Source organism: Trifolium pratense, linkage group LG5 (assembly GCF_020283565.1).
Source record: "Trifolium pratense cultivar HEN17-A07 linkage group LG5, ARS_RC_1.1, whole genome shotgun sequence".
In the NCBI taxonomy this organism is placed as follows: Eukaryota; Viridiplantae; Streptophyta; class Magnoliopsida; order Fabales; family Fabaceae; genus Trifolium; species Trifolium pratense.
The window spans coordinates 53,325,232-53,349,589 of NC_060063.1; the positions used below are offsets into that span (position 1 = coordinate 53,325,232).

Below are 24,358 nucleotides of genomic sequence, written 5' to 3' on the forward strand. Positions count from 1 at the left end.
TTTATTTAAGAACATGAAATAAATCCATATATGAAACTTAATAGTCAGACATAATGTTAATTTCATAGTCACTATACTATTAGGTGGCAATATCGTTAATTTTCATGATGAGGTGTAACTACTACTGTACTGACTAGCAGTTTTCTATCAAACAATCACAATGTCAAAGGTTGTTTGTAACCTTTCAAGCCTCCTATACTCAAAAGATGGCAAAGTATCGTGTCCGATACGTACTCGATACCGATATTCATCTGATACACGCATCGGAGAAGTAACGTATCAGAGAAGTATCAACAATTAATATTATTTTTTAAAATAAAATATAATCAATATTTGTCGGATACTTCTCTGATACGCGTATCGATCGAAAAAGTATTGGACAATTAATGCTCTTTGATGATAGAAACGTAGGAGAGGGGACTGATACAATTCGTATTTTCTCTTAAGTATTGAATGTTAAAGTATGATGTTACCAACTATGTCTTTATTAGTTTTTCTCGTTGTCATTTTCTCTTAACTCTGGACCCCCATCTCCTTAACCCTTAGCTCAACTACCTTGACCAGTTAAGCTACTCATCCTACCTCTTTTGGGTAATACTTAACTTATTATATGTAATTGTCACTTATTTTCTTATTTTGAATAATTTGAATGTTAATTTTTATCATTATCAATTTTAGTTATCTTTATATATTGTGCATTTATATATTTAATTTTAAATTTAATTTTTAAATAACTTATCCCGAATCTATGGAATTTTGAAAAAATTTCCCTATGGTGTCATAGTATCATTGTCACGTACCATGGCTTGATAGTTTGTAACACACCAAAATTGTGAGCCATGGATTCCAATTCATAAAACCTCAAAGGTTGTGTTGGTTGCACACCAAATGGCACCAGTTTGGTCTTCATGCTCAAACCGTTGTCTTCTCGCCGCAACCAATCTCCACTTCCCCTCTTATTTCACCGCCGCCATTTCCATTGCCACTCCACAACACCCAGAAAATCAACCAGAATCCATTTCATTTTTCTCCCTAAACAACAAAGAATCAATAATTTCTACCATAAAATCTATTTCCAATAAGACCCATTTGCTCCAAATCCATGCTCACATTCTCAGAACAACCCTCATTCAAGACGCTGCAGTTTCTCATCACTTCTTATGCCGTGTAGCTCTCTCTGGCCCATTGCAAAACCCCACTTATTCTCATCGTTTCTTTCAACAAATCAGTAATCCCTTTGTTTCCCATTATAACACCATGATCAGAGCTTATTCTTTCAGCGACTCACCTCAAAAGGCTCTTTTTTTATACCAAGATATGAGAAGAAGAGGCATTGCTGCTAACCCTTTAACGTCTTCTTTTGTTGTTAAGTCGTGTATCAAGTTTCTGTATCTTCTTGGAGGTGTTCAGGTTCATTGCAATATCTTCAAAGATGGGCATCAATCAGATAGCCTTTTGCTTACTGCTCTCATGGATTTGTATTCACAATGTCAGAAATATGATGATGCGTGTAAGGTGTTCGATGAGATGCCTCAGAAGGATACTGTTGCTTGGAATGTGATGATCTCTTGTTTTATTCGTAATAATCGGACACGGGATGCATTGAGCTTGTTTGATGTTATGCAGATGGAAAAGTATGAATGTGTGCCTGATGATGTTACTTGTTTACTTCTTCTTCAAGCGTGTGCTCGTTTGAATGCGTTGGAGTTCGGTGAACGGATTCATAGTTATATTATGGTACATGGTTATGGAGGTGCTCTTAATTTGTCCAATTCTCTTATATCAATGTATTCGCGGTGTGGTTGTTTAGATAAGGCTTATGATGTGTTTATGGGAATGAAGAACAAAAATGTGGTTTCATGGAGTGCAATGATATCTGGTTTGGCAGTGAATGGATATGGGAGAAAAGCTATTGAAGCATTTGAAGAGATGCAGAGAAATGGTATTCAGCCTGATGATCATACATTCACGGGTGTCCTTTCTGCTTGCAGTCATTCTGGATTGTTAGATGAGGGGGTGTCGTTTTTTGACAGAATGATCTCGGAGTTTGGAATAACTCCAGCCATCCACCATTATGGTTGCATGGTTGATCTCTTGGGACGTGCTGGCTTACTTGATAAGGCCTACCAGCTTATTACGTCCATGGAGGGAAAGCCAGATTCCACAGTGTTGAGAACCCTGCTTGGAGCTTGCAGAATTCATGGTCATGTTACACTCGGGGAACAAGTAATTGAACATTTGATTGAATTGAAAGCTCAGGAAGCTGGAGATTATGTTTTACTTCTGAATCTTTATTCATCAGCTGGACACTGGGAAAAGGTAGCAGAAGTGAGAAAACTAATGAGAGAAAAATCAATCCAAACTACACCTGGTTGTTGCACAATTGAACTGAAAGGAGCTGTACACGAGTTTGTTGTGGATGATAATTCACATTCAAGAAAAGTTGAAATTTATAACACACTGGATGAGATTAATAAGCAGCTGAAGATAGCTGGTTATGTTGTTGAACTTTCATCTGAACTACATAAGATAGATGACAAAGAAAAGGGGTATGCACTCTCTTATCATAGTGAAAAACTGGCCATTGCTTTTGGGGTTCTTGTTACTCCACAAGGCACAACATTAAGAGTGGCCTCTAATCTCCGGATATGCGTTGATTGCCACAATTTTCTGAAACTTTTTTCTGCGGTTTATAACCGTGATGTAATTCTCAGAGACCATAAGCGGTTTCACCGCTTCCGGAGAGGGCATTGCTCCTGTAATGACTATTGGTAGAGAGATGAAGAGTTAGTAATTGATTGGGAAGAGCAGCCACAAAAAATCGGTGAAGGCTAGCTCGCCATTGACTTTATTCAAAGTCTTTTACTTCACAGTACCCTGCTGCAGTTAGCCTGCGACAGAGGGCCATAGCTTGCTCTCTGTGAAACTGTAGATTGATCTTGTTCGTCGTGTACATGAGATTGAACATCTGCCGAGCACCGAGGGCCTAAATGAGAGACATGAAAAGGGGTCAATAATATCTCTACGGTGCAGCTGAGAAATTTGGTGGTTGTATTCTTTGAGAAATTTTGTTTCTACCGAGGGAGATCTATTTTTGGGTTAGTACAAAAATACTGAGCAAGTGTCATTTGATTTGACAAAAGACAAGGAAGGTTTGTCATGTGTGGTACCTAAGAGGATTTTGTTCATCATATGCTTATTTGATTGTCATCAATTTCTGAGTGTTTAGTTTTTGTGAAGTCCGTATATGACTTCACATTACAATGTCAAATGACATGTTGTCAACTTTAGTTATAGAAGAGCAACAAAAATGATACTTCACAGTTCACACACAAATTTAAAAATTAACTTCGACAGTAATTTGATTGATTAACACAATTTCAATACGTGGTTAATCACAAGTTAAAGTCAACATAATATTATGTGACAAATTCTGATTGTTTTTCTGCAACACGAAATTTCTCTTATTTTCTACCTTATTATCCATCCTTTTTGTTTCCTTGTCGTTCTCTTCTTCCTTGCACCACTCACCCCATGAAAAATGTTAAGTTAATTAAAGTGAAAATATAGCACCATCATTGAATCACGAATCAAGAAATAAAAAAGTTTGTATTTCGAATCTAATTTGTTGAAGTTGGCATTAGAGTAATCTATCTAATCTAATATTCCTCTAGAAACTCTAATTTGTTAGCTGCAGCAAATTTGGGTCAGCATAGCATTTGAATCCATCTCTAGGCGTTGATGAGTGAATGGTGAATTGTATGTTCAACCAGGCCAACAGTTTATAAAATGTGTGCGTATGCGTGCGAGTGTACAAGAGGGAAAGCATAGATTCTAAAAGATTAAAAACACAAACTGGTCCAATGGCCGTATTATTCAAAATGCAACGTTTACATTTTCCCAATTCTAGTAGACTGTAGTACATGATAGTAACAGTCTATTAAGATTTCCGATCAAAACTAAAGCTCAATATAGAGAACAGAAATGGAAGCCCCCTCCCGTTCTACTAACAAATCTGTAAGTAGAAATGATACTATAGAAAATTTAAATCATAAGTTCTGGAAGCAGTAAATGATGCTACTTAAACCTGCAATCTAAGTTCTCTTAAGTAATATTCATGCTCAAATAAATCCATAACCCAAGAAATCACCCATTGACATTCTCTCGCAAGGACGCTAGAGATTATAGAATATATGCTTTCACAAAATAAGTTAAGCAGAAACAGTTTGCTTTTGAGCAAAAGCAATCCCCTTTTCAATGCTAGCCTTAAGTTCTGGTTTAAGTGCTTCCAAAGCCTTCTGCTCGTACTCACTCAACCCTTGGAGATCGGTTGGAATCAAAGCCTCAACTCCTTTCCTTCCAATCTTCACCCTTGAAGCAAAAAACGGAAGGTCAGTCAGATCTGACTGTACAAATGAGCACTCATACACATCAGCATCACCATCAAGTGCACGAAGAGATGATTCAACAAATCTAGCTGCTGCATAAGCCATTGACAAAGTAGCAGACCCTGCACCAGCCTTAGCCTCAACAACTTCAGTTCCAGCATTTTGAATCCTAACAGTTAGCGCCTCAATTTCTTCATCAGTGAAATTCGCTGAGGGTCTCGTCTTTGACAAGAGAGGAAGAATGGTAATCCCGGCATGGCCACCAACAACAGGAACATCTACATCAATTAGCCTCAGGTTCTTTTTCTGAGCAACAAATGTGTTTGCCCTCACAACATCAAGTGTAGTAACACCAAAAAGCTTTTTAGGATCATAAACACCCTTTTGTTTCAGAATTTCAGCAGCAATAGGAACTGTAGAGTTCACCGGGTTACTGATAACGTGAATAAAAGCACCGGGGCAATTATCTGCAACAGCAGTGACCAAGTCCCTGACTATACCGGCATTGATGTTGAAAAGGTCATCACGAGTCATGCCGGGTTTCCTAGGAACACCAGCAGGTATAACAACAACATCCACACCTTTCAAACAATTTGCTAACTCAGAAGCACCTGTGAAATCCAAAACCTTTGAAGGAGTGTTGCAATGACTGATATCAGCAGCAACTCCCTTAACATTGGCAATATCATAAAGATGCAGGTCGGAAACCAAAGGGGACATCTTGATGAGAAGTGCCAATGGCTGACCAATTCCTCCTGCAGCACCGAGAACCGCCACTTTGTAGGATGCCTGAGGCTGCACATTTCGGGTGAGGTTTTGGTTTTCCTTTTGAGCTTTGGGTGCAAAAGTTGCACGCAGGGCAGCACAAGTTTCGTTGCCAAAGAAAGATGATTGAGACTCGCATCTTAGAGATGACATGGCCTTGAGACCAGAGAAGGTCTTAAAATTAACCTGAGAATTGATTTTCAAACCAAAAGAGTTTGATTGAGGAAGTGACCTCCCTGTTTGGGCAGTTCCAATAGTAAAAGTAGCTGATGCTGCCATCTCAACCTCTAAATACAAAAAAAAAAACACATCAAGTCCCATTTCATTATTTCATCAACATAAATGCCAAAACAAAAACAAAAAATCCATAAAAGAAACAACAAAGAAAAATTAAATTGGCTTTGCTATTTAATTAAACCGATTAGGGCCCTGTTTATTAGACTAGATTATTTGAGCTTATCTACGGACATAAACACTTGTGAGAGCTTATGAAAACAGGTTAAGAAATGTCCATGAGTTGTTTTCAGCTTATTTCCATAAACTCTTGTGAGGATAGCTTATTCAAACAACTTATAAGCACTTGATTAAGTTGTTTATCCAAACAGAGCCTAAATACATTGAAAATTACAGGTATGTGTGTGAGGTATTCATGACAAAGAATACAATATACGAATACTAATACAAGTACATAAAGAAGCATGGATAAATACAGCGTGTTTATAATGGAATAAATGAAAGACACGTGAAAATGAGTAAGATTAAGAGAACAGCATATTGAAATAACAGATCTAGAATAAACAATAAAGGGAAATTGATATAGAAAATTGAAAGTAATAACAGAATTGAGGTGAGGGATGAGATCTGTGAAAGAAGAAGAAACGTACCTGGGAATGAATGGTAATGGGAATTGGATGGAGAAGTTCAGAGAGAGAGAGAGAGAGAGAGAGATTTAAGAAGGAAGGAAAATTGGGTTTGAAATCTCCGCCTAAGAGACGAGGACGAATGGTGTTGGTAATGCGAGTAGTGCTACCGAACGAATGCTGCATAAATATACACACCAATGGTAAGTGAGTCACCGCCACTGAACAAAAACAAAATTCAATAAACAGTAACAAGAATTTGCGATCCGGCTTTAACTATAAGCAAATTTCCATTTTTTAAATTTATTGCACAAATAATGTATCCGATGATCAGATACATTGTTTATGCATTATATTTAAAAAATAAAAATTTGCTTATAATTAAGGTTGAAATGTGTACTAATTTTTATTTATAAGCAAATACTCCTCTGATTTTATATATAACAAAAACTTTACTTTATAGATTCTTCGTAAAATTGATGAATTTAAACAATAATATAGTTTAGATTCATCAATTTTATGATAAATCTAAAAAGTAAAGTTTTTTATACATATAAGACTGGAGTAAGTATATTATTAATAAAAATCAGATTTTTACACAAGATGAACAGAGACTAGTAAAAGATGAATACTGATAAAAATATCAAAACAGACACTACGTAATAGAGATCTACTTCTAATCTCATTCTTAGAAAGACAGTCGTCAGTTTTCAGATTACTAGAGACGGTCATCAGTTTTCAGATCACCAGTGAAGATATCAATCCAACGCATAAAGACGTCATTAGACACTAACTTTAGATAAGTAAACTTTATTTTAAAATTTATGTATTTAATATTTTAAAATTGTAAAAAATTATTTTATAAACATTAAATTTATCTTTAATTAATTTAAGTTTCTTATTTAGTATATTTAATAAGTGCCAGGAAATATTGCCATCGAATAAAATCAAAGAAAGAATCTCTCTAGTCCTAAATTGTACGTATATTCCCTGTCTCACATCTCCACCATTCGTTTAGTTTCAACTATGCTTATCATTTTACCTTTTTTGTTACTAAAAATCTCAACAGCTTTAAAGTGAATCACATGGTATGTTAATTTTATAGTACCACTACAATAGTAGTAACGTAGAGAGCTAAAAATTTGTTTTCTCTTTTAAAATGAGTGTCATTTAAATTTTTTTATAATGTTAAATCAGTGGGTTTAGTTTAGTGGTGGCTGGTGGGATTCATGAGGTCTTAGGTTCGATTATCATGGATAACATTGTAAATAAAAAAAATTTGATAATGTTATAAAATGTGTTTAGCTATTGTCCCGCACGCAAGGTCCAATGTGCAAGGTGCAAGGTTTTGTTGAGAAATTGAGTTTCATCACGGTCTTGTGCGCAAGGCTCAAGGAAGTGGGCGTCGGGCGCATGCTCACATTTACGCGCACGAGGCACACAATGCAACAATTTATAAATACTATGCGATTTTTTTACATGAACATTTTGGAGGTTAAGGTTTTGTGAAATACTCGGTAAAACAAAAAGAGAGAATTATTAAAGGTTCGAGAACTAATAATTGAGAACTTTTTGGGGTAGATCTAAAGTTGGGAAACATATCATAACCACATTAGGAGTGAGATTCATTGTTTAAATTTTAACCTCATCAAGGTTGTGGAAAAATTGATAGAAATTAGAGATTCTTTCTTGGGGCTAATTTCTTGTAACTCATTTGAGATCTCATCGTAAACATTGATTATAGTGAATGGAGAGTTGCTCATTGTAGAATAATCTTATCTTATTGTTATAAAAATAATATAATAGAATAGATAGGTAATAAACTAATAATAGTAATAATAAACATGGATGTTAATTGGATAACATTTTTATAATCGGATATATGATGAATTTTGTTGAAAATATTATGGTCTACTAATTAACTATGGGCTTTGGCCCTTGAATACAACCAAGAGAAAAGGCTACCAATTCTTGATTATATTTTTAATGCAGAAGCAGACTTTGAGCTCAGATGTAACTGTCATTACATCATTGGCATGCATGTCATTAACCTTAATCTCAACTCTCTTTCTTTTTTAATCGAAAATTAATCTCAATTCATTTTCCTCCTTTCATTTTCTTTCAATCCTTTTCTCAAAAAAGGACGTGGGATATCATCCTCCCATCACCTAAACCTTGAAAATCAGGAAGATCAAGTTGAACTGCACTGTTCTTTTTTTTTTTTTGGGTTACATGAACTGCACTGTTCTAAAAAAAAAAAATAAAAAAAAATAAAAATAAAAATAAAAAAAAATAAAAAAAAATAAAAAAAAAAAAAAAACTGCACTGTTCTTATTACTGTCCATTGATAAAAAGGTGAATATTCAATGCTTTTTATAACAAAGTTTCAATACTCAAAGAATGTTTAGGAAAGTACTTACATATTATCCACCAATGAAACCTCGACAACAAGATTCAAACTCAAATCTTTGTAGGATTAGAGCTAAATCCTTATCAACTATACCAACTTAAATTGACATATTCAATGCCCTTACTCTCGGATCTCGATTCCCCTGCAGCTTATTTTTCACACAGTTTCACATTGTATTAAATATTAGCTATTCATTTAAGATCGGACAGCTCTGGTGTTACATAGTTTTATGACTAATACAATCTCAACCACTAATTTCAAATCGGACGACTGAGATCAGTTACTGCAGGACACAGTAACCGCGGGAAATCTGCGTCCCTTACTCTCTCACAAGTTATAAACAGTATAACTAATAGAAGTGAAGTTAGTGTTAATATACGTAGAACACGTCTAATAATACAAAATAAATTAGGAATAACTAAACCACTAAATGAGTCATTACAACATAAACCAAATCTCTTAAATTCCATCTGATATTACCACATGCAAAGGTGTCTAAGCTCTAAACTTTTACAACAGCTTTCAAATTTCAATCATCCCCTGCTAATGCTATGCTCCAATCACCAGTCTATATTGGGATTGCACGAACATTTAATCCGCTTTCTTACACAGATAATTAACACTTATAAGAGATAATGTTTACTACTACAAAAGCAAAAATGAATGATAAATTAATATGTATATAAGTCAGACAGACAGTGATGAATGAATGACTAATGTTGTCATACATTAAGTTTGTCCATCTCCCTCCTTAGAGCATTAGCCCTAACCAAGCTTCCAATGGTGTTGATTGCCAACTTGATATCGTCCAATGGATTCCCCGGCACAACAGTCTTGTACAAATAACTATCAAATGTCATCTTCTGCACATATTCATCAGCACACATTTCCACAAATGCTTCCCTAGCAGGATTGGACCTATAAAACACCTTCTGAAGAATATCCAAAACTTTGTAAGTAGGCCAATAAGTCTTGTCCCATTTCTCCAAATACTTCCTCAAATCACTTTCTTCTACCATCCTCTTCCCGTTCGCTGAACCCTGCACGATTTCCTCTGCGCACATTCTCCCACTCTTGGCTGCAAAATAGATTCCTTCTCCGGAACATTTGGTCACGTAGCCAGCTGCGTCGCCCACGAGCGCGACCCTTCCTGATAATCTTCGTGGCCTTGGATGTTCTGGTATAGGGTGAGCCTCCACACGGATGATCTTTCCTCCTAAGATCTTGTCCTCGGCTCTTTTCCTTGTTGCTAGTTGGAACTTCTTGATGTCTCCCTTGTGTGTCACGGTGCCGGTGCCAACAGCTACGTGGTCACATTTTGGAAATACCCAACCATAGAAATCGGGAGAAACGTCGTCCCCCACATACATCTCTGCAAGATCCTCGTAATAAGCCATTTTGTCATCCGGAATCTTTATCCTCTCCTGAGAAAATGAACCATGCCATCAAAATCAAATATGCTAATTGCTAAGTGTTTCCTTTAAAAAAATAGTAACCACATAACACAAAACACCACGAGTAAGCTACATTTAAGTATCTAACTACGAGTGAATCACCAATTTAATCTAGGTAAGATTAGACAAGTAGACCCTAAAATTAGAAATAGTATTTTCTATCACATTAGTCTTTGAGAAAAATGATGAATAAATGAGACCAATGATAAAGTTGACATACACAAAAGGACTAATGCACCATGTAATTTTCAAATTCAAGGATGTTTTAGTATTTCGTAATTTTTAGAACTAAATTCTGTAACTCTACAGGTGACTAAATTTTTCTATTTCAATTAAATGAAAACTGTCCTAGAAACAAATTTAAAATTCAATTGACATTAAAAAGCAAAAGTTATTGACTTCCAACCACCGTTGGGTCGTTTAGGGGGGGAGGCTCACTGGGTTGGATCACATTAGACCTCGAGCAATCACACAAATGAGTTGGACACCACATCTTTATCCAAAACCTTAAGACATTAGATTTATGTTGCTCGACATCAACTCTTCCAATTAATGTGAGACTTTAACTCACACTTGATAGATCTCATTGGTTCCCCTTTCTAGACAAAGACTATATTTACCAATTAGAAAGACTAATAAGAAGGAGGTCCAAGTAAACTAACTTAACTACTAACTTACTAACATTTGCTTGTAAAAAAACACTAATGCGTTAGAGTATTTCTAAATTTCAGTAATGTCTTAGAATTTCTTTAATTATAAGACCAAGTTGTTATATCATACAATTTTCAAGATTAAATTTTTAATTTACTTAAAATGTCCTAGAAGTATACTCAATTGACATTGAACACTAAAAGCTACTAAATTTTCAACACCCCAGAAAAAGAAACAGATCATACATACCTGAAAAGCAATAGCATATTCATAATCACCAGCATCAATAGACTTAGCAACTCTAGAATTAGCTCCATCAGCACCAATAACAGCATCAACTTCCAAAGTACATTTCTCACCAACCCCACCAGTTTTTCCATCATAAGAAGAATAATGAAGAACATAAGGTGAATTCTTCTCCTTAGGAATATCCATTTTCAAAAACAACCCATTTATAATATTCGCCCCATTTTCCTTAGCTCTGTTCCTAAGATAATCATCAAGAACCTCACGTCTCACCATACCAATATACTCATGAGACTTAAGAGTTCTACCAATGTCGACGGCGACATTCGACGGAGAAATCATCTTCATCTTTGTGACACGACGGTCTATGATGTCTAATGGTAGGTCAAATTCACCTACCATGCAAAGAGGTATGGCTCCACCACATGGTTTACAGTTGTCCATTTTTCTTTCAATGAGGAAGGTTTCTACGCCACCTTTTGCTAGTGTTTCTGCTGCTGCACCACCTGCTGGACCACCGCCGATGACGGCGACACGGAGGTTTCTGCCATTGAGTTTTTGGCTGTTTGCTGCTGCAACGACAGTGAATTTGCGGCGGTGAGTAATGGGTTTTGGTCGGAAGGAGAAGTGGGTGGTTTCCGGTGAGGGTTGACGGAGGGTGATGAAGGATTTGAGAGCGATGGAGCTCATGGTGGTGGTGGTGGTGGTGGTGGTGGTGAGAGTGAGAGAGAGTGTGTGGTGGGAGTGAGTAATGAGAGGTTTGAAATTTTTGGGTCTGTTTTTTATTGGAATATGGTGGATATGGTTTGTGATTTTGGGGAGTTTGTGACCGTTGGATGGATGGGATTGAGGGTGGAGATTTCATTTGGATAGATTTTGGGATCATGGGTTGTGGTCCTCCAACCTTTTGCAAGGAAATGGTTTGTACTTGGAGAGTTGGAGTTGTGGTGATGTTTGTGTTTTTTTGGTTGACTTATGTGTTGCCACGTTATTGTGCTTAAAGTGGTGTATCTTTAACTCATCTTTTCTCATGCATTTAATGTAATTTTGACCAATTTTGATGAATGATCTCACATTGTTTGGTGAACACGGTTACAACTTATAAGACACTATAGTTCAATTGAGTAGTTTCAAGTTTCAACTCCATCGGTTCAGAATTCAGATCTTTCTAGTACTATGTTACTGTTGTCTGTTAATGGTGTACTTTTCTCATGCAAGTACTGTGAATCCTCTTGTTAAGAGATGCTCATAGATTGTTTTCATTAGCAATGGATTTCAGCATAATTAAACATGTTTTTTTGGTTTAATTTTTTTGGTTGATAATATTGGTTTAGTCACAGATTCACAGAGATCAATGTTAACATAGACAAGTAAAATAATAATAAGAATTAAAAGTAAAACATGTTACAAGGAAGAATTAAAAGAAAAAAAATGTATGTAACTCGATAAAAATATATTTTAACTAAAATGTTTTGGACCGGGCATAAGCCCAACTTAATGTCAAGCTTGGCCCACTTATGTGTCGAACTCAACCCAATACGATGCCGACTCAATGTTACGTGTTTCTGTCTAACGGTCATATAAATTAATCAACCCTTCTGTAATAGTCGATATCAGAATGATTAACTTTTACAATCAATTTTTAGTCATTGTTCCGAGTTGTGACAATCATTGATGTTGTAGATGCACATTGATAGTTTTGGCCCCACACTAGGGACTACATATAACCCTCTCATGTTAAGGAGTCGGATAACATCATTTCTTACTCTAAAACATCTACTTTGTGCAAATACTAACTTGAGCAACAGGGTATCTACAGATGCAACTCCCTTCATCACCACCATCGTACTAAAGAGAAACGTCACCGGCCACATCAATTCTGATCAAGTAAGATCATAAAATACAAAAACAATTGTATGAGTTTCACTACCGTCGCATTAAGCATTATGCTTTGTTAATGAAACCGCTTTATGAGCAATGGAACATCTAAACTTCAAGTTATATAAAAAAGTTAAACGCATCAAAAGATTCTTTAAATCTTGTCATTTAAATATAATATATAGATTTTTTTTTTCAAGTAGCATGGTTAGAAATTTACCCCAAGATAAATAACTCGGAGATCCAAAATTCGAACTTTGATCGTGTATATAAAATGCAATATTCATACCAATTGAGATATGTTTGCACGGACAACATGCCCATATTTCTATATTTTTTTTGTCAAGTAGTCTAGTGGCTAGAAAAATTTCAGTTTTAAGGTGGATAAATGAAATGGTTGGAGTTCGAACTCCGACCCCTTGCATATATAATGCAATGTCTCTACCAACCGAGTTAAATCATTTTTTTTTTTTTACACTTTACAATGAGCTGCAAATCGAACTCATAACTTATAGCGTACTACTCAAACCCTTCACCACTAGACCAAACCTAATAGCTTATATTTCTATTATGAATTGTAATACAACTAAAAAATCACATAAAAATAAAAATTCTATCGTTAACTAAGATAAGAAAGTAGCGGCGTTGTTTCAGTTTGGGACAAAATTTTGGACATAGTTGTATTTTTCAGGTTCGGTGAACTTAACGTGACAATCTACCCTAAGGACATGACATCCAACGTATTTGTTGAGAATTAAATTTTGAGGGTCACCACCATATATTCAATTTTTAATTCACATTCCTTTGTACTAGAATTTCATTTTCATACTGCAACATGCAAAAAATACAGGACTTTAGTTTCAACACACACTTTAAGATTTTACTCACTAAGTTGGAAAAAAATATTTTGGTAGTTGCAGTTGTTTTGAATCAGTAATAAAAGTTGGTATATCAAATAATTTATTGCATTTTCATGACATTTTTCTTTGTGTTGCTGCCAAATTGTGTAACATTGTCATCGTCTAAAATTTCCAATTAGCAAGCTACTATAAAAACCAACACACATGTTTAACAAAACAATATTAGAAGTGATCTCTTTGTAATTGTATTATTACAAGACAAATTAAAATGAAGTTTAATAAGTTGATAGTTATTATAGTAGCTATTATTTTTGGAATTGGGCTTGAAGGATGTGATTGTAAGGTTGTGCAATTCATATTTGGAGACTCTCTTTCTGATGTTGGAAACAATAGGCATCTTTCTAGAAGCCTTGCTCAAGCTAACTTGCCTTGGTATGGTATAGACATGGGTAATGGTTTGCCTAATGGAAGGTTCTCTAATGGTCGCACCGTTGCTGACATTATAGGTACTAATCTTTTTCACTTTTTGCTGACACGCGTCTCTGATTCTGCAATGACAAAAATTAATTTTAACTAAAAATGAATTTAAGGTGAAATGGTTAATCTTTGAATGAGTTTACGTAAAAGTTAGTTGAAAAATAAGTATATAAATCCTAGCTTGAAGTTTTTTTTGTTTTTTTTTTCGAAAAAGAAATTCTACCTTCAGGTTAGAATTGACTTCAGAGTCAAAATCAATTTTAATCGAGAACCGTACAAACATGCCAAAATCAATTTTAAGTCATCAGCAAAAGAGGTCTATAAAACAAAAGAGACAGTATCATCAATTTTAATTCATCAATTTTAAATCAATTTTAATGCTGCTATATTCTTAGTACTCGAATTCAAACTCTAGACCAGTAGTTAAAACAAAAGAGACAGTATCATCTCATTTAAGTGCTTTTAGATTTTGTTATGTTTCTAGTCGTATGAATGTATTTCAAACTAACAAAAAAAATCAAATATATGTTGCTGCTGCAAAGAATTAGCCTGACTTATTAAGGTTATTGATTTTGTGTTAATCAACATGTGATTATGTGAACAAGTTTAAAATTAAAGTTTGTCATGACATAACAATGATGTTATATATACATTTTCAGGTGATAGTTTAGGCCTACCAAGGCCCCCTCCAGTACTAGACACATCTTTAACTGAGAAAGATATATTAATAAATGGATTAAACTATGCTTCTGGAGGTGGTGGTATCTTGAATGAGACTGGCACCTATTTTGTGAGTTGCAACAGTCATTTTTTATACTTTGTGACTTATGGCATTTAAGCAATACTGATATATTTTGGATGATAAAATTATTTCTCTTGCAGATTGAAAAGTTATCACTAGACAAACAAATTGAGTTGTTTCAAGGGACACAAGAATTAATTAGAAGCAAAATTGGAAAAAGGGCTGCAGACAAGTTTTTTAAAGAAGCTCAATATGTTGTTGCTTTAGGTAGCAATGACTTTATCAACAACTACTTGATGCCTCTTTACACTGATTCATGGACATACAATGATGAAACCTTCATGGATTACTTGATAGGAACACTAAGAAGACAATTAAAGGTTTATTGAGTTCACTCTAAAATTAAATAATCATGCTTCATATACTCTTACTTTCGGCTCATTCAATAACTAATGTATCTGGCCTAATATATCTGACCTATAAACCAGATACATTAGTTATTAAATAAGCCTAAAAGAGACAATTTACTTATATATGAGACGAGAGAGTATTGTTTATTTTTGCAATTTTGTTTTGTATTTAAGTGTGCAAGTCTAATAATAATGAGAATATTTTCATTTATGATTTGTTTTTGTTTTTAGGTACTTCATGGTTTAGGAGCAAGGCAATTGATGGTTTTTGGGCTGGGTCCAATGGGGTGCATTCCTCTTCAAAGGGTACTTACTACAACTGGAAATTGTAGAGAAAAAGTAAACAAGCTGGCCCTTAGCTTTAATAAAGCTTCAAGTGAACTAATTGATGATTTGGTGAAGCAACTTCCTAATTCAAACTATAGATTTGGAGATGCATATGATGTTGTCTCTGATTTGATTAGCAACCCACTTAAGTATGGTAAGTAGATATGTTAATTCACTCCTTAATCACATGCATGCATAAACTATTAGGATCTAGTGTACATATTCGTACTAATTGATGATCTCATTCGTTGATTTGAGATCAGTCAATTCACAAGTATTTACCACCATTAAAAAAATCACATTGTGTAACACCTTTAACAAATTATATTTAAAAATGTCTCACTTAAAACTATATATTAGTTCTAGAAATATTTTGGGTCGCCCTGATACAAATGATCGGTGGATGAACCTCTAATCATCATCACATGGTGATTGATTGTTGAAGGGGTAATGCGTGAGTATGCTTGCGGTGCAGCATATCTTGCGCGTATACCCTCTAATCTCCCGGTCCGTCTGGAACACATTTTAATCTAATCACATTTGGTTTGTAGGATTCCAAAATGCAGACTCACCATGTTGTTCCTTTGGAAGAATTAGACCTGCACTTACATGTGTACCTGCATCAACACTATGCTCAGACAGAAGCAAATATGTGTTTTGGGACGAGTACCATCCTTCGGACAGTGCTAATGAGCTAATTGCAAATGAACTTATTAAGAAATTTGGATTATCAAGTACTGGTCAAAATGCTGCTCCTTCACCAGCACCTGCTATTGCTCCATCTCCACAAGACTAATCATTCAATGTTTTCATTCCTAATCTTGGATTTGCATGTCATTTTCTAAAACTATTTTCTTTATGTTCTGTTCCATGTGGAGTACTAGTTAGTTAGTTACACATAATTTCTTGTCATGGTTTCAAGTTTCAACGTGTCTTTATGATTAATACTACATAATATATATATATACTGTTTCAATAAGAAAGAAACTTCTGATATTTTCTTTTGTTCTGCATCACATAAATCGAATATTATTAATCAGTTTCTAAGAGAAATTTGAGAAAAGTTGTAAAAGGGGAGTGGTAGACAAAACAATTAATATTAAATATAAGATATGATATGACTATATGAGATACTTATTTAAGTCTAGTAAGTGCCAACAACATGATTACATAAATTAAACAAACATTTTGGATTATACTTCCAAATTCACTTTCCAGGAACATGGTTTATAGTTATACAACAATTTGCTGTGGGTGGAAAAAAGGTTCTTCATTTATAAAATATCTTTTTGGACAAAAGCAGGGCCTAAAAGAAAAGGTTATTTTGTCGGTTAAATTCCAAATGCATCCTCATCAACCACCTGTCCTAGATACATATACTTTTTTTTGTTGATAATTGATACATATACTAATATACATAGACATACTAACAGTTATTTATTCAACAACTTAATTATTTAATATATTGATGGATGGTGGAGGTTTTTTTGCACCAATATGAATGTGACCCATTTTTCATTATGTTACATGCATGTTGGATGGTTTTGCCAAGGAATAAAATAAGAGAAAATCTAAGGCTGTTAGAAGTTAGAACTGATCAAATGAGCTATTTTGATCAATTTTTTATTTTTTATTTATAAATAAGGATATATTAACAACAAACCCTTTCCTAGGTCTAAGAAAATCGAAAATAAGGTAGACCAATCCTATTCTTAACAAAGTCTTTTCTAATCAAAGCAGGATATTGATCAAACCAAATACAAACTTATCAGCACAATGGTTACCCTCCCGAAAGATGTGAGATATAATAAAAGACATGTTGTTACTATGTTCATACAATTTAACCATTTGTTTTTCAACTTCCAAGGGACAATACTATGAGATTTGAAGGCCATGATAACCAACTTTGAGTCAGTCTCCAACCAAAGTTGATTCCAGCCTTTCCTATAAGCAAACTCAATATAGCACCCAAAATAAAGTATAATGGAAATACCATAACCAATGAACCATTACATTAATGATACATAATTAAGCAGAAGCTAATTAACATACAAGAGTTCCTAATTAAGATCCCATACCTAACAATGGGGATTTGATTTAACTCTAACTAATTAATTAGTCCTTACTTTCATACATTCTCACATGTTAACTTAATTAATATTGTGCTACATAGAGGATGCATATATATAGTACCTAACTAGCTAGAGGAACTAACATAATCAGCTAGCACACCATTATGGTGCTCTTGGAGTGTGACGACCATTTGCCCCGGATGGTGCATAATCATTCAGTTCCAAAACCATCCTCTCAGTAATTCTTGGCTTTGGCTCTTCCAAGTGCAAGTTTCTCTCAGTAATAACCTGTAAACATATATAAGCCCGTTTAAAAAAATGCAATTGTACATGTCTTAAACTATGAAGCATGCATATAGACACAAATACCAGACACGGCACAACACTGACATGTTAACACCAAAAAATTTAAGAAAATGACATAATTCAATATAATCATATCATATGTGCCAGTGATGGATACTGACACATGTCCGACATAGGGACACACCTAACCCGAGAAGTGTCTGTGTTTCATAGGTCTTAAACAACTTAGGAATAGTCTTAGAGAGTATCAAGTTGTACCTTAGGGTTATTTTCCAGAGTCATTAGGTGACCTTGTCCATCTTGCATAAGGTTTTCAGTTCCTGCTTAACATAAGCATGCCATGTATAAGAAGACTAAGACTGATAAGATTAAGGAAAATTACATGCATGTTTATATTAGTGGTGAAAATTTTATGAAATCATGGTGACACTGTGATTTTGCTGAAGCTACGAGACGAGACCTACAACTTATGAAGAATAAAAAAGAAGATAGTATAGAAGAATTTACTTGTAACTGGGACTGCTGTCATGCATAAAAGATGAGAAAGACCAAGAACAATCACAAATAAACGAAAGAAAGTTCCTGCCATCCCTGCACTGCAATAGACCTTCTCAACAACAAGCTTTAGGTTGTGTTGCTTCAAATGTGCTAGTTCTCAATTTATACACCAAAGCACAAGATCTTTGTGAATGTTTTTTTAACATGGAAATGGAGCAGCAATATGATATTGCCAAAGTCATAAAGGTGATAGCAACCCATCATTTCTTGGAAGACCAACAACATGTTTCCACACTTTGGTAAACTTTCATCAGTTTGTCTTTTTCCTGTGTGAAAACTTAAATTAAGACTATAATTTTGTGTTTTCCGAGTAAGTATCATCTTGACAGTAAATTTGACAGAATTACGTTGAGTCACTACAGTTTTAGCAAATGCTATACTTTATAGCTTCAACAAAATCATAGTGTCACGTGATTTTACCTAACTCACCGTAAATCCAAACATACTCCTAAATCGTAGATTTTAATATGCACAAATCTGATTATTTTATGTTTAACAAAATGCATGTTAAGAGATACAAATTAAACTTCTTGGAACAAGGTGGACATGCAATTATGTTATATTTTTAAGTCAATGTGGAGTGCTCTATGAAAGTGGAAAGATGACAAGGAAATATTCGTGAAAAGCAATAGCCTAAAGTGGTATATAGCCAAAGTCAAAATCTAGTGGGAAATGGCCATTAAATCTTGAGGATATAATAAAGGCTATGTGTGAATAGTGCAAGAAGAGTGAAGGTAGGTACACATCCAAGAAACTCACTAGAAAGCTCCCAACACTTCACATCTGTGCCTCAACTCACAAAAAGGCAAAAGCACTATCATAAGGATAACAGCTATCAGTCTGAGTCCAAATTTTCTAAATGAGAGGCATTTAATTTCTTGGTCTTGTGATTTTTATTGACATTTTTTTATGAGCATGATTTTTATTGACTTATGTTTATGTCTTATTGTGTATGTATTTTACTATAGTAGACAGTATATATTTTTATGTGAATATGTGCATGCACTTCATTGCAGGCGGTGGAAGTCATGATATTGATCAAGGAATTAAAAATGCTCAAAAGTTGTAAACAGCCATGTATGATGCTATTGCTAGTGGGAACACAAATTTTTTCCACTAAATTAATCTGAATAGTGGCAGCTTTGCTCTCTGCACACCACTCAAAATTCCAAGCAACTGCACAAAATTACTTTTCTCACTGATCAAGTATATACAAAAACAACTACAGTACTTACATATATTGATGATGTTAAATAGGGTAAAATGTTCAAATTTACTTATAACTGAATCTGAATAATTTCTTTGATGCAGTTTCTTCCTTTTCTTTCTTTTTGATATAATTTGATGCAGTCTCCCCCTAAGCTAATACTAAAATAATACTAGTACTAGTATAACTAAAGAGAAATGCCGTGTATAGCGAAAAATTAACATCACAAAGGCATAATGGATAGTTTAAAGTCAAACCAATCAACACAACAACCACCTTGTATGGTTAGCCGAGACACTTTTTGACCGTCTATTCCTTTTTCGTGACAAATTCCTAAGTTTACTTGTCACGATAAATAGCACCAGTCATAACTAAAATGTGCAAGTAGTATGACCGCGCGTCTCTCACATTAGGAGGTGTAGAAGTTGAGAGCATCGATCTACAATGCATCATTTCTTAAATTAGTCTATGAGTCTCATGAGTTTCATTCATATACATCACTCATTTGTAATAATTAATGTTAGTACTTAAACAAATTCTTCAACATTAAATGAATCTCACTAATTAATAACACCACATTATTACATTACACCTCCAACATGGTGTGAACTTTGAGCCATATGATTTGTCCACTAATATTACATAACTTCTGTCCCAACACTAATTTGATTTCCATGCTTCTTTCTAACATAAGTCCTGGTGATATGAGACCTATATTACTAACAAATACATCAACGTCAGAGATGACAATGCCATCGCTTTCTTTGCAGTCGCACGGATGAAGCTCCAAAAAAACTGTCATCATTCAAACCCTGTGGGAATCAACCACACAATAAATTAATGTGTATTAAATACTCATTGATTCTCTTTATTGAATTCTACATCCTCCGGTATCTTGTCCATGTTGAACATTGCCAAAAGCAGATAATTCCAGAAGATCCATATCACGGCCTGTAATTCATCCAGTATTTCGATCAGTAAGTTTCCAATTACTACAGCTAAATATGATCATTAATAATAATAGTCATACCTGAAACCCTGCAATAAGAACTCTTCTGAATAAGATCTGATTTGGAGATATCTGTTCGATTACCCTTTGACCGATTAACTCTTGCCTGAAAAATTGTGGATGAAAAACATTTATCAAAAGAATGCAATGAGAATCAAATACAGAAACAGATTAAATGACATGATTTACGGTTGGAAACATAATATAGTCACTTGCATCTAAACCATGCTAGAACCAGGAGTGAACTTTAGTAGCAAAACATAGCTGACATGAACAAGTCCAACTAGAAGAAGGAAATCGTGTCAGCATATAATGACATCAATATTAATGTATTCAAAAACTCGCCCCTAGAAAGTTTGAAAGCCACAGAATAGTGTTGTAATGAAAGAAACAAAGAGATTCCAATGATTTTAGTTATCCACATGCTTGTGTTAGATATCTAAAAAATATCTCATCACATTATTATTCTACATAAAATATATGGTAGAGCATATGATCATCTTCTAGCATTGGCTTTCATATTTCCTCATTTAGTTAGGATTAAGAGACTAGTATTAGTACTTTGTCTCGTAGTAATATCCAACATATCATTCACATCAGTGTAATGCTATTGATCTTAGTATTCCTTTTCCTCCCTCTATACCTAACCCTATAACTGCAACAGCTTGCATCCAATGATCCAATACCAAAAATTACACTTTTTAGAACCAACTGAATATATGCCATGAATACTAATCCAACCTCGCCATATCAGCATTTTGATAACCATACCAACAAGCTTATTTCACAGTACTACTTACACGTAGCTTCAGTAAGCGTATACATTCAAGTCCTTATTAGTTCACTATCCAGAAATACAGTAATGAAATTATATGACAGAAAACAAAAAAATGGTTCTTTATAATATATATTTTCTCTTTGGAACTCTAAATAGATAATCCATAATATAGATATTAAGAAAAGATGCTTAAGAATGAATCAATGGTCATGGCAATGATTATATAACGTGCTTAAGAAAAGCACATTATACAATAATAAAACATATTACGATGATCCCCCTGCTGGATTCTTTTTCCAAATAGAAAACAGAGAAATGGAGAGAAACTGGGAAACCTTACCTGTAATACTTGACAGTTTTCCAGCGTGCTTTTGCCCCCCTGAATTTCACAAAAAACCGAAATGAATAAGAAATAAAAAGGAGACCAAACCCAAAATAAGTTGGCGACTTAGTGATGTCATGATGGTCTCTTGGGGGGACGTTCACATGTTTGGGGGTGGAAATAATGTCCCAAAGCTTATGTAACTTTAAAATTAAAGATGTTCATTAAAATAACTAAGACATGGGTTTTAGATAAAACATAAAAATTCCTCGTTTTCTTCTCCTTTTTAATAAACTTCCACATGGGAAGATGGATAAACCAAAACCTTTCCTGCTCTTTTGTTCTCTACCTTTCTCCTTAATTGAATGACAGCTAGACACAGATATACCGCAGGCTAACACGCACTGCCATTTACAGAACAAAAAGATGTTTGGTTCCAATTTAGGGTTAGACTTATTACATTACACAAAAGCTTACTGTACTAGTATTGTATTGACTTAATAAAATAACTTATGATAAATTCAATTTGCTGTTTTCAATTTATTACCATAAACACTACAAATAACTAATGAATAAACGCTTAATTAATCTCATTCTTATAGGTGTTTTATTTATCTAGATTCTAGACCACATTATAATCCAGGCTGAGCCGGGACAACCAATATTAGGGGGCAAAGCTCTCCCACACCTATGTTTTAATTCACGAAAACAAGCTTCATGGGAACCAAACTCCTTGCTACTTATACAAACCAGCATGTTTATAACAGCCTATATTTGAACTATTTATCCAAACTCAAACAAAATCCTCAAAATGCAGTATAGCCTCAACAAGGACAACAGATGCTATTTATCAAAGGAGGCAACAACAATGTCCATTGAAGTTCATTCTCCATTAATATGGGGATTGTAATAAGAATGGTATACAAATGATGCAAAGAAAGACAATTTTCAGAGTGACAAGTCAGCTTAATTAAGAGCTTACAACATAAGCGTTTATCATATAAGTGCCTGAGTATAATTTATTCCCATAACAAGAGATAGGTTTTGTCTTTGTCTAGCAATGCCAAATTTTGAGCTTATAGCTTATAAGCTATTGACAATAAAAGACCCGTTTAGTAACATGTTTTTCTCACAAACTTGTAGCCTATTTTTGATAAGCTAATTCAATTAGCTTACAACTTATCAGTTTTTCTCTCAATTTTACCGTTTTCATCTTACTTGAAAATAAAAATATTAATTAAACATTTTTTTTATGTCAATTCATATTTATATGCTAGTTCAACCGCTAATCTTACCAAACACTACAAATTCAATCAAATAGTTTATCTGCTATAAGCTAGTTTATAAGTTATTCACTATAAGCTAGCTTATCAGTTATCCGCTATCTTTTGCTATACAGAGCCAAAATAAAGTCAAACAGCTTTTTTATATATCCTAGAGAGCTTGGGAATAAGCTGAAAACAGCTTATAGACATGTCGTAAACTATTTCCAAAAAGTTCTCACAAATGCTTATACTAGTATATAAGCTCAAATAAACCAATCCAAACATACCCTAAATTGAAATTAAAAAGTTGTAAAACATGTAAAAGGATAAATTTAAGCATAATTCTATTGCACCAAATTCTAATTCATGACAAGCAATTAAAAAGCATAAAACAAGCATATATGCATTGATAGAAAGTAAACAAAACAAAAAGAGAAAAAGGAGAAACCTTAGAATAAGGAACAATGTGATCATAGTCATGACATAAACAACCAGGGCAACCTACGAGCTTACGAAAGATAAGGTTACCAAGGGGATCCCTTCGCCATCGATCAGGGTCACGTCCTTTGACTTTGTCAGCTTTTTCCCAACATTTCTGTTTAACACTGTGAGGGAAGCTTCGAGGGTTAGGGTTAGTGTAATAGTCGAATAGAACAGCGTTTGAGTCATCATCATCGATGAGAGTGGTAGCAGAAGATGAAGAGCTTAGTTTAGATGATGAAGAAGAAGAAGAAGGAGGAGAAGAAGATAATTTGGATGAAGTAGTTTCAGTTCGATCCTTTAACGGCGAGGTTGAGTTTCTTCTTCTTCTCCTTTCTGGTCTGCCATTGCCACCACCACCACCCCTCATTTATCCGATATAGATAATAGATCCTAATCCTATGTTTTTCATTGTAGCACCATTATTTAGTTAGATTTTTCTCGATTTAACAATTTAAGAAATTGTTTTTTTAAAAATGAATTAAATATGAATTTTTGAGAGGAAACACTTAAAAAAAATCTTTTTTTTATAATCAAAAATTGAATTATATTTCATACGGGTGCTATGCTCGTGGTGCGGTTTGGTTTGGTTTAGAACATAAAAGTCATCCTAAAAATTACATGTAATTTGGTTTGGTTCAGTTGGTTTTTAAAAAGTCATCCGAACCAAACTAAACAAATGTGGTTATGGTTGGTTCGGTTTGTGCGGTTTATCGCGATATAAAAAATATGACGATATTACCAACTTGTTACAAAATAACATTAGGAAATTTTAATTTATTTTATTATTTACATGACAAAATATGCATATACAAGAATTGCATATACATAAGAACTTATTTTTAATACCAACAGTATAGTTCTGAATCGCATTAAATGATATGTTTTGACAA

General features: G+C 34.3%; 6 protein-coding genes across 6 annotated transcripts; 2 read left to right on the forward strand and 4 right to left on the reverse strand.

Moving 5' to 3' along the window:
* The first annotated feature begins 756 nt into the window (after positions 1-756).
* Positions 757-4,014, forward strand: LOC123884256 (pentatricopeptide repeat-containing protein At3g47530). Its single transcript, XM_045933323.1, has one exon. It carries the CDS (start codon positions 889-891, stop codon positions 2,773-2,775), a length of 1,887 nt encoding a protein of 628 aa, XP_045789279.1. The 5' UTR covers positions 757-888; the 3' UTR covers positions 2,776-4,014.
* LOC123884257 (malate dehydrogenase, chloroplastic) lies at positions 3,843-6,453 on the reverse strand. The gene is made up of 2 exons (XM_045933324.1): positions 6,038-6,453; positions 3,843-5,440 (listed from the first exon to the last, which is right to left on the reverse strand). The coding sequence occupies exon 2, from the start codon at positions 5,430-5,432 to the stop codon at positions 4,212-4,214; it is 1,221 nt and encodes a 406-aa protein (XP_045789280.1). The 5' UTR covers positions 5,433-5,440; positions 6,038-6,453; the 3' UTR covers positions 3,843-4,211.
* A 2,408-nt stretch (positions 6,454-8,861) lies between these two features.
* On the reverse strand, positions 8,862-11,801 carry LOC123884252 (geranylgeranyl diphosphate reductase, chloroplastic). The gene is made up of 2 exons (XM_045933319.1): positions 10,778-11,801; positions 8,862-9,847 (listed from the first exon to the last, which is right to left on the reverse strand). The coding sequence occupies exons 1-2, from the start codon at positions 11,462-11,464 to the stop codon at positions 9,146-9,148; spliced, it is 1,389 nt and encodes a 462-aa protein (XP_045789275.1). The 5' UTR covers positions 11,465-11,801; the 3' UTR covers positions 8,862-9,145.
* Positions 11,802-13,721: 1,920 nt separating this feature from the next.
* On the forward strand, positions 13,722-16,459 carry LOC123884918 (GDSL esterase/lipase At1g74460-like). The gene is made up of 5 exons (XM_045934145.1): positions 13,722-14,018; positions 14,649-14,779; positions 14,872-15,111; positions 15,373-15,622; positions 16,020-16,459. Exons 1-5 carry the CDS (start codon positions 13,781-13,783, stop codon positions 16,262-16,264), a joined length of 1,104 nt encoding a protein of 367 aa, XP_045790101.1. The 5' UTR covers positions 13,722-13,780; the 3' UTR covers positions 16,265-16,459.
* A 983-nt stretch (positions 16,460-17,442) lies between these two features.
* Positions 17,443-18,534, reverse strand: LOC123884735. The gene is made up of 3 exons (XM_045933909.1): positions 18,354-18,534; positions 18,105-18,166; positions 17,443-17,828 (listed from the first exon to the last, which is right to left on the reverse strand). The coding sequence occupies exons 1-3, from the start codon at positions 18,433-18,435 to the stop codon at positions 17,703-17,705; spliced, it is 270 nt and encodes an 89-aa protein (XP_045789865.1). The 5' UTR covers positions 18,436-18,534; the 3' UTR covers positions 17,443-17,702.
* Positions 18,535-20,074: 1,540 nt separating this feature from the next.
* LOC123885506 lies at positions 20,075-23,887 on the reverse strand. Its single transcript, XM_045934790.1, has 4 exons — positions 23,434-23,887; positions 21,739-21,777; positions 20,642-20,726; positions 20,075-20,562 (listed from the first exon to the last, which is right to left on the reverse strand). Exons 1-4 carry the CDS (start codon positions 23,833-23,835, stop codon positions 20,480-20,482), a joined length of 609 nt encoding a protein of 202 aa, XP_045790746.1. The 5' UTR covers positions 23,836-23,887; the 3' UTR covers positions 20,075-20,479.
* Between the last annotated feature and the right edge of the window lie 471 nt (positions 23,888-24,358).

Bases quoted from the DNA above. Each gene is read 5' to 3' on its own strand.
- LOC123884256 (XM_045933323.1), top strand. From the start codon at position 889: ATGGCACCAGTTTGGTCTTCATGCTCAAACCGTTGTCTTCTCGCCGCA.
- LOC123884257 (XM_045933324.1), bottom strand. From the start codon at position 5,432: ATGGCAGCATCAGCTACTTTTACTATTGGAACTGCCCAAACAGGGAGG.
- LOC123884252 (XM_045933319.1), bottom strand. From the start codon at position 11,464: ATGAGCTCCATCGCTCTCAAATCCTTCATCACCCTCCGTCAACCCTCA. The intron at 9,848-10,777 runs GTATGTATGATC...TCATTTTCTCAG, and splicing joins AATATGCTATTGCTTTTCAG to GAGAGGATAAAGATTCCGGA.
- LOC123884918 (XM_045934145.1), top strand. From the start codon at position 13,781: ATGAAGTTTAATAAGTTGATAGTTATTATAGTAGCTATTATTTTTGGA. The intron at 14,019-14,648 runs GTACTAATCTTT...ATACATTTTCAG, and splicing joins CACCGTTGCTGACATTATAG to GTGATAGTTTAGGCCTACCA. The intron at 15,623-16,019 runs GTAAGTAGATAT...TTTGGTTTGTAG, and splicing joins TAGCAACCCACTTAAGTATG to GATTCCAAAATGCAGACTCA.
- LOC123884735 (XM_045933909.1), bottom strand. From the start codon at position 18,435: ATGGCAGGAACTTTCTTTCGTTTATTTGTGATTGTTCTTGGTCTTTCT. The intron at 18,167-18,353 runs GTAAATTCTTCT...TATGTTAAGCAG, and splicing joins GACAGCAGTCCCAGTTACAA to GAACTGAAAACCTTATGCAA. The intron at 17,829-18,104 runs GTACAACTTGAT...ATATGTTTACAG, and splicing joins CTCTGGAAAATAACCCTAAG to GTTATTACTGAGAGAAACTT.
- LOC123885506 (XM_045934790.1), bottom strand. From the start codon at position 23,835: ATGAGGGGTGGTGGTGGTGGCAATGGCAGACCAGAAAGGAGAAGAAGA. The intron at 20,727-21,738 runs GTAAGGTTTCCC...ACAATTTTTCAG, and splicing joins AAAACTGTCAAGTATTACAG to GCAAGAGTTAATCGGTCAAA. The intron at 20,563-20,641 runs GTATGACTATTA...GATGAATTACAG, and splicing joins TTCTTATTGCAGGGTTTCAG to GCCGTGATATGGATCTTCTG.